This window comes from Corylus avellana, chromosome ca7 (assembly GCF_901000735.1).
Source record: "Corylus avellana chromosome ca7, CavTom2PMs-1.0".
Lineage (NCBI taxonomy): Eukaryota > Viridiplantae > Streptophyta > Magnoliopsida > Fagales > Betulaceae > Corylus > Corylus avellana.
In genome coordinates, this window is record NC_081547.1 from 1,891,012 (window position 1) to 1,904,801 (window position 13,790).

Consider the following 13,790-nt stretch of genomic DNA (forward strand, 5'->3'; position numbering starts at 1 on the left):
CTCACTCACTCACTCACTCTCTCTCTTTCTCTGTTCATTTCTCTCTGAAAATCGACGGCAATGGCGAGGCCATCGCAGGCTACGATCGACTCGTTCATGGCTATCACCGGCGCGTCCGAGTCCCTCGCGCTTCGGAAACTGGAGGTGCGCTTCTCCGATCTACCATTTCGTCTTTATCCATCAAGTTATTCACTCACATTATCTATTTCCTTTTCGAGATCATGTACGAAATGCTTCTATGACTATTTGTTATCATCTCTTTTCAAGATTAGGAAGCATTCTATCACTTGCTTAGGGACTTATCTAGTACTTGATTTTTTGTTGTTGTTTAATTTCTAATTATTAGTCTTTTATTCGTAAAGAATGTGATCCGTCGCGCAGTGAAAATTTGTAAATTCATGCGCAGATTCATCAAGGTCAGTGACTCTGTCATATATAATAAGTATATATATGTCAGTATGTGTGTTTGCGTCTATAGGACGCGGTTGGATTTCATTATCTGTCAATTATCCTGTTTTCGGAGTGGTGCTGTCGAAGAAAATGGAAGAGTCGCCTCTAGTGATGGTACACAAGCAGTTTAATTATGGACTTAATTTTGCAGTCAATTGGACCAAATGTTGCTTGTGAATCGTTTAATTGTGGCGGTGTTGTAATTTCAGTTGGTATGAGCAAGAAAAGCGATGTTTGTATGTGACATTTGCATCAATTTAGAATATTATTTAAATCATTAAATTCACTATTTTTTTTATTAATTTAATTTTTTTGGGATAAAGGGTGATTTAAGATGGTCTTGGAGCAACTCCTGAGTCCCAACATTTTTTTTTGAGTTGTTTGATATATTTTGATTGGTAAACAGGAACATGGAGGCAATCTCGATGAAGCTGTTGATGCACATTTTGGTGAAGTTGATAGACACACGTATGGCATGTCAATTCATTTCACTTGTTTTGAATTTCTTTTAGTTCTCTATTATTATTCATTTTAGCTTACCTGTAATATTTTCGTGCTTTCTCGTCCAGGACAAACCCAACACCTGCTGCTCCCCAGCAATATGGTCACATGGGTATGAATGATCGGAATCAGGCTGGATCACGTGGAATTTTACCATTTCTTTCCGCTGCTAGAAGTTTCAAGCCTTCGTTACTGCTTGACCCTAATTACAGGAGAGATCTCTATAACCGGATTGGTGCTTCTGCATTTACAAATCGTGGGCCATCTATTTCACCATCGGGAGAGGTAGGGAGGCTTCCTCAGCGCTTCAACACTGTGAATGAGCAGCCTCATCATTCAGGATTAAGGCAGACCGAGGATCTGAGTGGATTATCTCCTGGTCAGGGAACTTATGGAAATCATATTGAGGAAGAAATGATTCAAGCTGCTATTGAGGCTTCAAAGAAGGAGGTTGAAAGGGGTTATCTAAATCAGCAACAAAGTGCTCCCAACGTATGTTACAGCTAATTTTACTGCCTTGGCCTATATTTTTGTTTAATGTTTCCTTGAAGTTCTTTTTATCCACATTTTGATGCAGGATTCTTCTGGGAGTGGGCTTCTGCAAAGGGAAATGCACCTAGAAGATGATGACTTTTCTCGTGCAATTTCATTGTCTTTGAAGGTATTTCAGATCTTGTCTTTGTGTTTGTTATTTGTTTCCCTATATCCGTGGTCCTTGGTTTCTAAGATGAATTGAGTTCAGACAGCGGAGCAAGAGAAAGCATTGCGTGAGCAGCAAGTGGAAACTGAAGATGAAGAAGTCGGATATTATGATTTAACTCGTAGAAATGAGAAAGCTAAGGTTAATGGATGGAAGGTATGTACTTCAAATGGCAGATTATGTTTGTCAGTCATGCACGCTGACACACATAAAATACTTGCACAAACATGGTGTTCATCTAAATGCATTATAATGTTTCTGCTAATTGATGCCATCTGAGTTGATTAGCATTGGTTAATGGGAAGTGCAAGCATAATTTCAGTTTCAGGCATCAATTTGTTTATGGAAGAAACTAATCTCTGATATTGTGGCAAAAAAGGTTTTAAAATTTCAAGTTAAACCCTATCTCTCTTGGGTTTAGCTCTTCTTAGAGTCTGCAGCCTATATTCTGCATATTACAACACTACAGAGAAACGAGAAATTAAGGAAATAAATAAAAGCTCTCTGACTTACAGAATAAAATTTTATGTGCTTCTTAATTTTCCATTGTGAAGGTGTGGATGTGGTTTCTAACAAAGAGACATTTTGTTTAGTTAAAGCCTGGGAGCTCATCATTCCAGGAAGGAGCTGGAAATGTGAAAGAACAGCCACTGGTGAATCGGGGGTCCAACTCGGATACTGGTAATATTGGTAATTGTCCTCCACGCAGCAAAGATGCCTTTCACTCTGAAGAGGTATGACGTATTTGTTAAGGGCAATAGAAATCAGCTGAATGAATAATAAAATAATACTGTAACAGTTACGGCCGGTACACTAATCCACCCAATTGCATCTTTTTGCAATGAAGTGGGGTGAAATTTCTTCGGAAGAGCTTGATGAAGCTGTCATGCTTGAAAATGCACTTTTTGGTGAAGGGAGTACAAATCACTTTCATTATTCACCTCATCTGCAAATTAATCAAGATAAGAGTTCCAGTCCTCATTCTGTACCCAATCTACCATCACCCTCTATAACAGCTCAGCAATTGCTAAGAGAACAACAGGTTCTAACTTGCCTTTTGCAATTAATGTTTGATGGTAGTATTATGTATGGCTTGATTGGTCAGATTTTGTGTGCAGGATGCTGAATATCTTGCTTCCCTCTTAGCTGACAAGGAAAAGGAAATAAATGCTCTTAAGGAAGCTGAAAGTCATTACTTAAAGGAAGACAAAGCTTGCAACAAATTGCTTGAGGAAGAGGTTGTGGATCTGTTAATTTTGGCGTTACTGAATGAATCAGCCTAGTGTTTACAAAACTATAATTAATGTCACTGTATGCCAGGTTCCAGGCTCCGCTTTTTCGCATGACACTAGTGTTCTTAGGTGTTTATAGAAATTATTTTCTTAGTTTTACAATGATAATTCTATTAGTAGAAGAAGTGAGATGAAAAATGTGGCTTACATTTACAATTCAAATGCAATGATTTTACTTTTTCCCAGATACATACATACATACATATATATATATATATATATATATATAATCTATCTTTCATTTCTTTTTTTGGGGCGGAGAATATCTTATATCCTTATCTGCTGCCTGAATTTGAGGTTGAGCAATGTTTCTGTGATGAAAAGAACTTTTGCTACCTGTAGATAAATTAATCTTAGTGGAAATGTTGATGCGAAAAGTAGAAGTTTTGATTTTGCCAAAAATAATGAAACCTTTTGCCTGGTGAGTTACTGATGGTTGCCAACTCTGAGCATGTAGTAATAAACGTGATGTGTTTTCCTGCATTAAAACATCGAGATGATATCAGCCTTAGATGTATCGCTTAAATCGGAAGTGCTAATTGAGTAGCTCTGTATATTTCATTAACAGACAGAGAAGTCCCATTATAATTGTATTTGTATAGATAAGGCTAGACAGTTTATTCCTCTCTCTCTCTCATTGATGACAGAAATTGCTGAGAATACTAGCTGCAAAAGAAGCTTCGCTTCCTCAGGAACCAGCAGCAGATGATGAGAATGCGGTAACTCTCCTAGTTCGGATGCCAGATGGCAGCCGCCATGGCCGTCGCTTTCTCAAGTCTGACAAGCTTCAGGTAAACATGATTGTACATATGGAAGCTTATGTGGCTTTTCTGTCCCGGTAAAAAAAAATCATGCATTTTATATTCGCTCCACTGACTTTTTGTTTTTTCTTTTCTTTTTAGCTTCTTTTTGACTTCATTGATGTTGGTAGATTGGTGAAGCCTGGCACTTACAGAGTGGTAAGTGTTTCCCTTTTCCTCTGGATTGATTTATGATTTTACATTCTGTAAACAGTTAGGTTTCCGATTAGGATGGCATGTATAGCATTAAGAGTTATCAAATTACCACTTATCTCGAAAATAGAAAATAGTTAATATAATTATTTAATTAATATTCCAACAAGTGTGTTTGGCAAGTATTTTTAAGATGGAAACGCTTGAAGCAGAGATTGAATGGAATGTGAAAAATGGAGCTGAATTGATAGGGTTTCTGACTCTCATTTTGTTTCCATGATGAGCAGGTTAGGCCATACCCCCGGCATGCTTTTGGCATTGCTGACAGTTCATTGACTTTCCGCGAACTAGGCCTGACCAGCAAACAGGAAGCTTTGTTTCTGGAGTTGATTTAACATCACCGCCCTTTTGTACTGAAAATTCACCCGGTAAGCTGTACCGTTTATCACAAAATATGGCCTGTACTTGTTTGTGGCTCGTATACTTTGGTAAGAATACTAGAATCTGAGATGGGTTACCCTATAGAAACTGATGGCGATCAAGTGGATACCAAACTAAGAGGGCCTGTTTTGATTAATGATGGTGATGAACTATCGGTGGTTTGATTGGTTCTTTCCATGCCATTTGCAACATCAATGGCATTTAGTGTTTGAAATCAATGGTTGTGGTTTTCTGTTTTTAGCATAACTCTTTGCTCAATTATCTGAAAACTTGGGTGACCTCCAAACTTCCTTGTAAAAGCTCTTGTAGAGAGCTAGGTGGCATGGATTGGATGGACCACAGAATTCTTGAGAGAATTTCTGCAACACTTTACTCCAATATTAGGAAGATGAAAAGTTCACATAGAGCTGATAGATTATTAAGGTACTGATGAGTATTAAGGGATAAAACAAAAAGGAAAAAACTAAGCATCCCCTTTAACTCTTTATAAGGCTTTAAGCATCCCCTTTGAGTCTTCCCCACATTAAACGAGCTTCAATGATGAATGCAAAGATAAAACAAAAGGAAAAAACCCTTAGACAAAGAAAGGACAAAATCAAGGCCTTCATGTAAATGTTATATACCCCCGTTGCCCAAACAATAAAAAAATAGTGGGCGTCAAAGAATCAGCGTCTGATAAAGTTATTAACAGAAAAATTGAAAATTTGATTCAAGAAAGCAGAAGAAGAATAGCTTTTATAAAGAAGCACTTTTACTTCCTCCTTTATTCCCGTCAGGGGCTGGAGCTGTCCAATACTGCTTGGATGCCAACAAAATCTTCTCTCTGTGATGTGGCCCATTTTCATGGTCTATAATTCTGCTATCCCATTGCATTGCATCTATGATGCTCTTGATTTTCACCAAGTAGTCTACATCATCCCGGAAAATCACACTACCTTCCGGCCGCAAAATCCGGTCCATCTCTAAAAGTATATCTTCCATATCACATCTGTAATACAAAATGTCTTAGTTATTTTCATGTATTGAATATTTTAATGTGCAATGTTATAAAGTTCAGGATAGAAAATATATATATTCAGAATTTCAGATTCCCAACAATTTGCTATCTAGATTGATAGGCAATAAATGTGAGAGAATTCTTATATAGCTTATCTGTCCAAACAAGAGAGTGGGCTGCTCGAGATCTATTTGACAAGTAAGCTTTATAAAGACTTTATTAATGATTCGAACAACAAATTACTATTAAACTGACAATACCTGCCCTTGTAGAGGCTAAAAACTGAATCAGCATGGATAAAATCGTAAGTTCGTGGATAAGTGGACATGGCCTCGCACCTAAGATGAGACAAGATATTAGCAACAACCTCTGAAACTGCTGAATATAGCGACAAATTTTCAGTTAAAGATTAAGTCATGCCAATATAGTTTGTCAAACAAGGAACAATTTGTTATTATTTCTGAAAAGTAAGTTGTCTTTAATAAATAAAATAAAGCCACAAAGATAAGACCCTTTGGAAGTTTCTAACAAAATAAACACAATCAATGATACTTATTATCCTATTTGTTTTTGCTTATCAAATTATCTTACCAATTTTGATAGGTTCCAATCAATCCTCGTTCATAGATGGCCCCAAGGGTGTTGATCTCAGCCTCAACGGGAACAATGTTCATAACCCACACAGGATCATTAACCAATGCAGCTGCAAATCCTCCCAAGAAAGAATTCATATCCAGCAAGTTCCGATACCTCCCCTGCTCAGCTAATTGATTGTCCAGGGATTTGTAATAAGCTACTCTCTTTCTCCATAGCTCTGTATTCTCTCTGAAAATCTCAGCTGTAATTCCTTCCAAAGTTCCTCCACTAATCCTTGGTGGAATTGCAGTCAGTCTCTCTGGCCATTTTGCTAGTTCCCCACCTGCCACTTTTTTAATGTCGGAAACTTCAGGAAGTGGGGTTAAACAACTCTCCATTTTAGTGTACCTGCAGAAATGACAAACTCTTAGGAACAGTAAATGATTTTTTTTTTTTTTTTTAAAGAAAAAAAAAAAATTCTATATCTTAAGCATCCAAAAGCAGCATGGAGTTAAAGGAGAAAAGGACACATCAAAAGTTTCAGTGGTTGGATATGGATTAACTAACAAAGGATTCATTTCAAATAAGCAAACATTTTACCTAATACCCACATCTAATTCCCACTGCCTTTACCACTCTATTGGTTTTGGTATCACTGCTAAAGTGTTCAGCTGCAGTGAGAAGAATTTGCTTTAAGCATTTAAACATGTGCTTCGAAATCTGCAGAGGCGTCAAAAGCGCAAAACAGAATTTTTCTCCAAATTGGATTGGAGGAACTTTCTTCAAATTAGTTTATGAAATTGCCGTGTGTTTCCTACCATGTAAGAAGCATTGTGAAAAAACACAAAAATTCAAACACATTAAAATAAAAAATCTGCATTACCATGCCTTGTCTGGATCCTGAGCTTGGCACATCCGTGGATGTTTGAAAACCTTCCTGTTCATTCTGCAGTGGACATGATTAGTTGGTTTCTGCCAAATAGCAAGATCATCCTTTTGTTTCAATTTTTTCCAGCATAGGCTTCTGGCAACATTCTCAATCATGGTTTGCTCTGTTCTAAGATCTTCGCGTGTTCTGTTCCAGCCTTTCCAGTGTTTCTCCCAGTTTATCGGTGGCCCCGACAGGATCCAATACCCACCAGGACGAAGAACTCGATCAACTTCGATCAAATAATGCCCATCTGCATAATCCCAATTCAAAATTCACAACCCATTATATATATATATATTTTGATAAACGAAATTATGAAAATGTAGACGTGACGATGATGATAGGCTTTGGAATTGGGATTTTACCATTCTGGCCCCAGGGAATTAGGCAACGTGAGCAGTGAGCCATGTCAAAGGCTCTTGAAGGGTAAGGAAGCCTGATTGAAGCAATAACTCCAATCAATGCAGGCACCCCTCGCTCAAGTGCAAATTGGACCTGAGCTTCATGTGTGTCTCTTGGTGCAAATGATACTGCCACAATGTTCCTCGAAAGAAGGTAAGCTCCCCAACTAGCCACCTGAAACAAACAAAATTGACATTATACATTTTCTTCAAATTCCGTCTATTAAATATTAACAGCTGTCTTTAAAGCGTGAAAATCACATGTTAAAAGAATTTGAAATTAGTTAGAAAGTAAGTATTGAATGAAGAAAGGGTGGATATGGAGTAGTTACAAGGTGCTGTGATTATGGGGACTTTGGTCTAAAGTACATGTTTTCCTCCTTTCCTACGTTCTATTAACATTTAATTAGTGTTTTAATGGGTATTAATTAAGATAGTAATTACCGTGTGCATTGAATCAACCGCTCCCACAGATTACGAACAAATAAATTAAAAATATAAAATACTCAAAAAATTTCGGTCTTTCATGCATTATTATACTTTGCTTCAATTTGAAGAAATTACCTAAATATAATTTGGAGAGTCAACAATATATTACCTAAAATATTCATGACAGCCTTTATATACCTAGTCTGTCGACTCTGTCTACTGGCACTGGCAGTAATAGTCTGCCAGATTTGGGATTTGAGCAAATCTCAGTAAATACAGTTACTTAATTAGGAAAAATATTTTAACTTTTGTTTCTTGAATTTTTCTTTTATTAACCTTTATGAGGTCATCACACCCGCATTTGATTTATGTAAATTAATGAGATCGATATTCTTGATTTACCTAATTATTCTTAAAATCCTAGAAGAAAAAAAATAATAAATCTAATAATAATTTCGTTCGTCCAACCCAATTGCCATTTCCATCGTCAACAATTTCCCAACTCTGAATCACATACTCCGTGAACCATCTGGTTCAAAAGTCAACTGGGTAGTCACCGGCCTACGATAATCACAAAAAGTAATGATGAAATATTTACCTGTAAAACTGTTCCAACTAATGGCAGACGTTTATCCCAATAAACCCATCTTTAATCCTAATCAACCCCACAGAAATGAAATGAACCAGCCGGTTCGGAGAGTTAACCAGACGGGCAGTCATAACGGAATAAAAAAAGAACTGAAATGTACGTACGTACCCCACAACCGGTATCAATGGCGGTCCTTATAGAGCCATCCTTGAGATTGATCAGCCTCCCAATATCATCAATGTACGCATTCGCACCGTTGGGGAACATGGTCCCGCCGCCGGGGAACCTGAACCGGTCGCGCTCGAACAGGACCCAGTTCTGTTTCTTCTTCTCCACCGTCAACCACTTATGTGGCACGTTGGCGTACCACACCGAGTCCCTGCTCTGCGGCCAACGGAAGGGAACTCTGTAACCGGTCGGCGCGGGGACCCGGCACCGGAGTACCTCGTGCGGCTCGGGGCAGTGCCGCTCTCGGTATATGAGCATGTTGCGGTCGAACTTGAGGGACCTCTGGGCGTCCTCGCATGGCGTGTACTCGGAGAGATTGGCGTCGCAGGGGGGAATTCGGTCGACACGACGCTCATCGTAATTGACAGGAGGGTCCGGACCCTGGTGGTGCGCGGAGAAGTCAAGGTGGACAGTGGTGGTGGTGGTGGTGGCGTTGCGGGGTTGGTCGGAGCATGAGACGCCGGAGAAGGCGGAGGATATAACGGCGGCTGTGGTGGAAGAGGAGTGGGTCCAGAGACCGACGAGGTAGAAGAGGGAGCAGAGGATGGCTGTTGAACCCAAGTAGTAGAGGCTGGCTCTTTTGCTCTTCAAGCACAGCAAATGCAACAGTGGGTTTTGGAAAGCCATTGAAATCAACCCCCACCGCCACCGGCCACCACACAGAGAGAGAGCGAGAGAGATACAGAGGGAGAGAGAGAGCGTGTGTTTATTTATGAATTGTGGGGTTGACGAGTGGAGTTATCAAGGTTGCGCGTGAGGGAGACGCGCTTGAAATGAATTGAAGGATCGCAAAGAAGAGGCGCCTCCACGAGTGTGTTTGTCTGAATTAATGCACACTTTACTACATAACGTGTCTTCTTTGTTATGGGAAGAATATATAGCATGAATCTCAGTGCCTCCTTCTCCTGCGCCCCCTCCCCTGTTCAACTCGGATCGGCTCCCATCCAATTTCTGATTGTTAAATCCTGACCGTGCTTTTGCATCCAACGGATGGAAAACATGCCAGACTCGTTTTCATCTATGTAAGCAGATTTGATCACATACGCGGTGGTCAACTACGAAGAAAAACTTCACCTATTATTTAATTTTCAATTTAAGCATTCGCCGTTCTTGATTTCCAACAATTTGCCGTTGGGATTATTGGATTAATTAGGTAAATATAAGAAAACTCTTATGAACACCTCTTGCAATTGAGAATTTTTTTGATTTTGAGAGGTCCCAATGAGACATACTCGCCGGAGTTGGTGCTTGGATAATCTAAGCACTTATTCAGGCAACTTGGTCTCATTAAGGTCTCTCATAATTGCAAAAAAAAATCTTACAAATTTGGACAGTCCAATTACAAAAGATCTTGATTACTGATTAGTATCTACCTATATAAGATGGATTTAAATATCGAAAAGTTATTGGTTGGATTGATAACAATTCTGACATAAAATTTGAGAGAGTCTTTATGAGATCCACCTGTTCAAACAGGTAGCCATGCTTTCTCGTATTTGTTGCCAAATTCAAAAGACAAAATTGCTAAGAATCTCTATCATTCTAATTGCCCGTTGAAACCCTAAGCATTTTTTTGAACCGACGTAACAGACAAGCAACCTGTGGAATATGATTTTTACCCATAAGCTAACCACAACTTGAAGTTATCTGATGATAATTGCAGCAAGAACTTGATGTGCCAACAACCCAATCTTGCTTCTTCTTCTTTTCCTAGACAGAAAACCTTACTTGCCCTGGAGTTTTCTTGATCGATTAATTGATTTCATTTGTATGTGGGGTTTTCTTGTAGGTCGATTGGGCCCCATTTTAGATAGAAGGGGGCCCAGGTAGTTGTTCCTTTCTGTTCACTAGAATCATTCATCTTTGACTCTCAACTTTTGTTAGGAAACCGCCATTTTACAAGTCCATGGCATGTTATCTGCACCAATCTAAATGTAGGGATTTCGTAGCATATTATCTTCCTCCCAAATTTAGAGAATTTTGCCTTTAATTACATTAACTATGCTTACACTCAACACCCAAAAAGAAAACTATGCTTGCGTTTTTATATCACTTTTTCTTTTCTTTTCTTTTTTTTAGGAAAAATCAATTTGATTTCATTAATAGTTGTCAAGAACATAAAAGCTGTTACAATAACAGAGCATACAGTTTTGCAAAATCATAGCTGAAGCTAAAATATTACACGTCATAAAATCGAAAACATAACAGATCTTACAATGAAAAATCAATCTATGATGTCAAACATCCGCTATCCTAGCTCAATCTTTAGATTATAGAACAGATTTGCTAACGCAGACTCCTTCCGGGAACACAGGAAATCATTTCCCAAGTATGAGCAAAAAACTCACATCCAAATCATTTCCCTCTCAACCCAAAAGCCAGAAGCATTATTCACGTCCTCAACCCAACGGCTAGGACCATAAAATAAAAACAACAGTAACAAACAAACAATAACAAAAAAACAAAAACAAAAAACCGCACAAGCAGCAGTGGAGAAACACGACATCGTAAACATCCATTCAGAAGACACGCTTTGGCTGAAAAAAATAATCAAATCTAAGGTTGAAGAGACTATATATGGATATAGATCTAGATCTACAAACTAGGTCTAAAGCAACCCGCACGGAGATTGGTGGAGCCTACAGAGAAGACGCCAAGCACTGCTACCATGAAATGAGAAGAGAGACGATCTAGATCTAAATCTTCCATCAAGTTATTCTTAGTATTGTTTAGATGAAAAGAGAGCACACACTTTTATGTTAACTTCACTTTTAATTGTATTTGTGTAAACATTAGTATATATTTCAATAGCTTTGTCTCTTAGGGTCAGTTCGATTAATGGTTTCAAAACATGAAGTTTAAAAAAATATCGGGTTTAAAACACAGTAAATGAAAATTCCATTTTTTAAAACTCAATTAAATATTTGGTGAAATGGTGATTCGACCTTTAAAATCGTGCGTAAATTTTTTCACTTTTTCAGACATACTTTTTTTTTTTTTTTTTTTTTCAAACATACTTTCAAATTATACACTTTTCACGATATATTAAAAAATATACTTTGTCGTGTCAGGTACCCATTTTGCCACAAAATGTTTTTCCCTTTCAAATTGCAAGGCTTAAAAAATTTAGAGGACATCCCAAACTTGCACGGCATATATATATATATAAAATTCATTTAACCCCCTCAAACTACCACTCCAATAACAATCTACCTTCAAACTATCAATTGCGATAATTTACCTCTCAAACTACAAAAACAATGACAATATACCCCAAATTTTAAAAAAATAACAAAATTATCCTTACTAAAATAAAAACTAAAAATACTAAAAATTATTATTATTTTTTTAATTTTAAGGGTATTTTTGTCTTATTAAAAATTTTATAGGGGTAATTTCGTTATTTTACTAGCATTAGGGGTATATTCTTATTGGAATAGTAGTTTAAAAGGGTTAAATGGACTTTATATATATATATATATATATATATATATATATGATTTTGACAAAGACATTTGACATTAAAATATTAGTTGGTTATAAAAAAGAAAATATTAGTTGAAGGGCGGTTAGATTACGGCTGTCAGACTGGCTTTTATTTAATTTTTGGTTGTTACTTAGATCTATTTAAATAGGCTTTAATTCTAAAAGATTTAAACTGGCCCCCTCAACATAACTTGTATTTCAACTTCATTTCCATTTATTTCTTATTATTATTTTTAATCATATATTTTTGAGGATACATAAGTCGTCTGACGCCTAATCTAATTTAACGATCTACCAACCCTCCAAACGACATATATATATTAATAAAATTGACAAGTCACTCTCATGCACGAAATCACAATTTAGGATTCTTGTAAAAAAAAATAAAAAAATAAAAAAAGTTTTTATTTTATTTTTTGTTGTGTTGGCTATACACACCAAGTGTTTGGTAGGTTTAGCAGTATTAAAACATGGGGTTTGAAAAAGTAAAGATTTTTTAAAATTATATTTTTGAAAATGCATTTAAGCGTTTGATAAAATCGTAATTTAACATTTATAGTAAACCACAAATTTTAAAAATACACTCCTAAATTGAATATGTTTCTATGATTTTATTTTAAAACGTTTACGAAGTTGTGAGGCTAGGCCAAACGCCCTCAAAAAAGCACCCAAGCCATTTTCAGACATATAATAACTTCCCATAAAGGGATTAAGATCCTATGCAATAATCTAGAGGGTGGTTCGACAATAATTCTAGCCACCGGCCACTAAATTTATTGAGAGTACCGGTCGTAACAACCTCCGAACCATTACCCTTTGTCACCAAAAAGGCCACCTTCCATTTTTATTTGTATTTTTTGGTTACATTTGTTATCATGATTTGGACATTCATTTAAAATGAATGGTCCAAAAAAATGGTATTGTATCCTATTCCTAATTCCTATCCATGCAATAGCAACAATACTGCATGCATGGGATCTCAATCCCCCGTAAAAGATTAATGGTCATGATGACACCTGGAGCAGTGTAAAGTTGTAGGCCAACGAGGCACCTGATTATTCACATGCATGAGATTTTAAGCAGATTTCCTTTAAAAAAATTATAAAGTAATCACTAAACCGAAAAGAGAAGGCAGACACCACGCGCTTGGCGCGTGACCCTCTCGGCCTCGATCGTTTTAAAATACTGGTTAGGCTATTTCTTGCTTAATAGCCATTAATCCATTGTAAAGTACGGCATCGTTTTTCTTAGAAAAAAAAAAAGGTACGATATCTTTTTTTTATTGCTTAATAATTCATTTAATTAAATTAAATGAAATAACAATTCAAGATCACTCAAAAAAAAAAAAAAAAAAAATCAAGAAAGATTGACCAAGATTGAAAAGAGATCGTCCTTACTCCTTAGAAGGAATTTGTATAAAATCTTTTGTAAATAGAAAGGTTCATTTAATTCGTTTGTGTGTTAAATTATATATTAATTTCTACCCAATTATATATTTAGTTATATGTGTTTAATTAAGGACATATATATAATAATCTTTTATTAGTACTTTAGCCCCCAAGAAATCGAACTAAATTACTTTATAAATTAAAGTCCCATCCTTTTAGAAAGGCAAGATATACTTTTCTTTGATAAGGGTTTTTGATTTGCAGGATGGGTTGACATAAAATGTGCTTGAAAAGCTTCGTTGGGAAATTAGATATATCTTGATGCTGACGCCCGCCCGCCCATCAACGTTATTAATTTGATGGAATATTTCCAAACTTTGCTGAGCTATCTCTAGACTGGAACGTGCATCCATGCACTACGTCATGCC

The 13,790-nt window shown here is 36.9% G+C and overlaps 2 protein-coding genes across 2 annotated transcripts; one reads left to right on the forward strand and one right to left on the reverse strand.

The window, feature by feature from the left end:
- Positions 1-4,575, forward strand: LOC132186912 (plant UBX domain-containing protein 8-like). Its single transcript, XM_059601029.1, has 11 exons — positions 1-144; positions 857-918; positions 1,020-1,443; positions 1,529-1,612; positions 1,694-1,807; positions 2,245-2,385; positions 2,499-2,693; positions 2,770-2,889; positions 3,591-3,734; positions 3,846-3,902; positions 4,184-4,575. The coding sequence occupies exons 1-11, from the start codon at positions 61-63 to the stop codon at positions 4,289-4,291; spliced, it is 1,533 nt and encodes a 510-aa protein (XP_059457012.1). The 5' UTR covers positions 1-60; the 3' UTR covers positions 4,292-4,575.
- A 349-nt stretch (positions 4,576-4,924) lies between these two features.
- On the reverse strand, positions 4,925-9,300 carry LOC132186911 (probable methyltransferase PMT15). The gene is made up of 6 exons (XM_059601028.1): positions 8,429-9,300; positions 7,207-7,417; positions 6,794-7,091; positions 5,926-6,318; positions 5,595-5,672; positions 4,925-5,325 (listed from the first exon to the last, which is right to left on the reverse strand). The coding sequence occupies exons 1-6, from the start codon at positions 9,113-9,115 to the stop codon at positions 5,073-5,075; spliced, it is 1,920 nt and encodes a 639-aa protein (XP_059457011.1). The 5' UTR covers positions 9,116-9,300; the 3' UTR covers positions 4,925-5,072.
- Between the last annotated feature and the right edge of the window lie 4,490 nt (positions 9,301-13,790).

Bases quoted from the DNA above. Each gene is read 5' to 3' on its own strand.
- LOC132186912 (XM_059601029.1), top strand. From the start codon at position 61: ATGGCGAGGCCATCGCAGGCTACGATCGACTCGTTCATGGCTATCACC. The intron at 1,444-1,528 runs GTATGTTACAGC...ATTTTGATGCAG, and splicing joins AGCAACAAAGTGCTCCCAAC to GATTCTTCTGGGAGTGGGCT. The intron at 2,890-3,590 runs GTTGTGGATCTG...CATTGATGACAG, and splicing joins ACAAATTGCTTGAGGAAGAG to AAATTGCTGAGAATACTAGC.
- LOC132186911 (XM_059601028.1), bottom strand. From the start codon at position 9,115: ATGGCTTTCCAAAACCCACTGTTGCATTTGCTGTGCTTGAAGAGCAAA. The intron at 5,673-5,925 runs GTAAGATAATTT...GTCTCATCTTAG, and splicing joins ATTGGAACCTATCAAAATTG to GTGCGAGGCCATGTCCACTT. The intron at 5,326-5,594 runs GTATTGTCAGTT...TTTGTATTACAG, and splicing joins TTTAGCCTCTACAAGGGCAG to ATGTGATATGGAAGATATAC.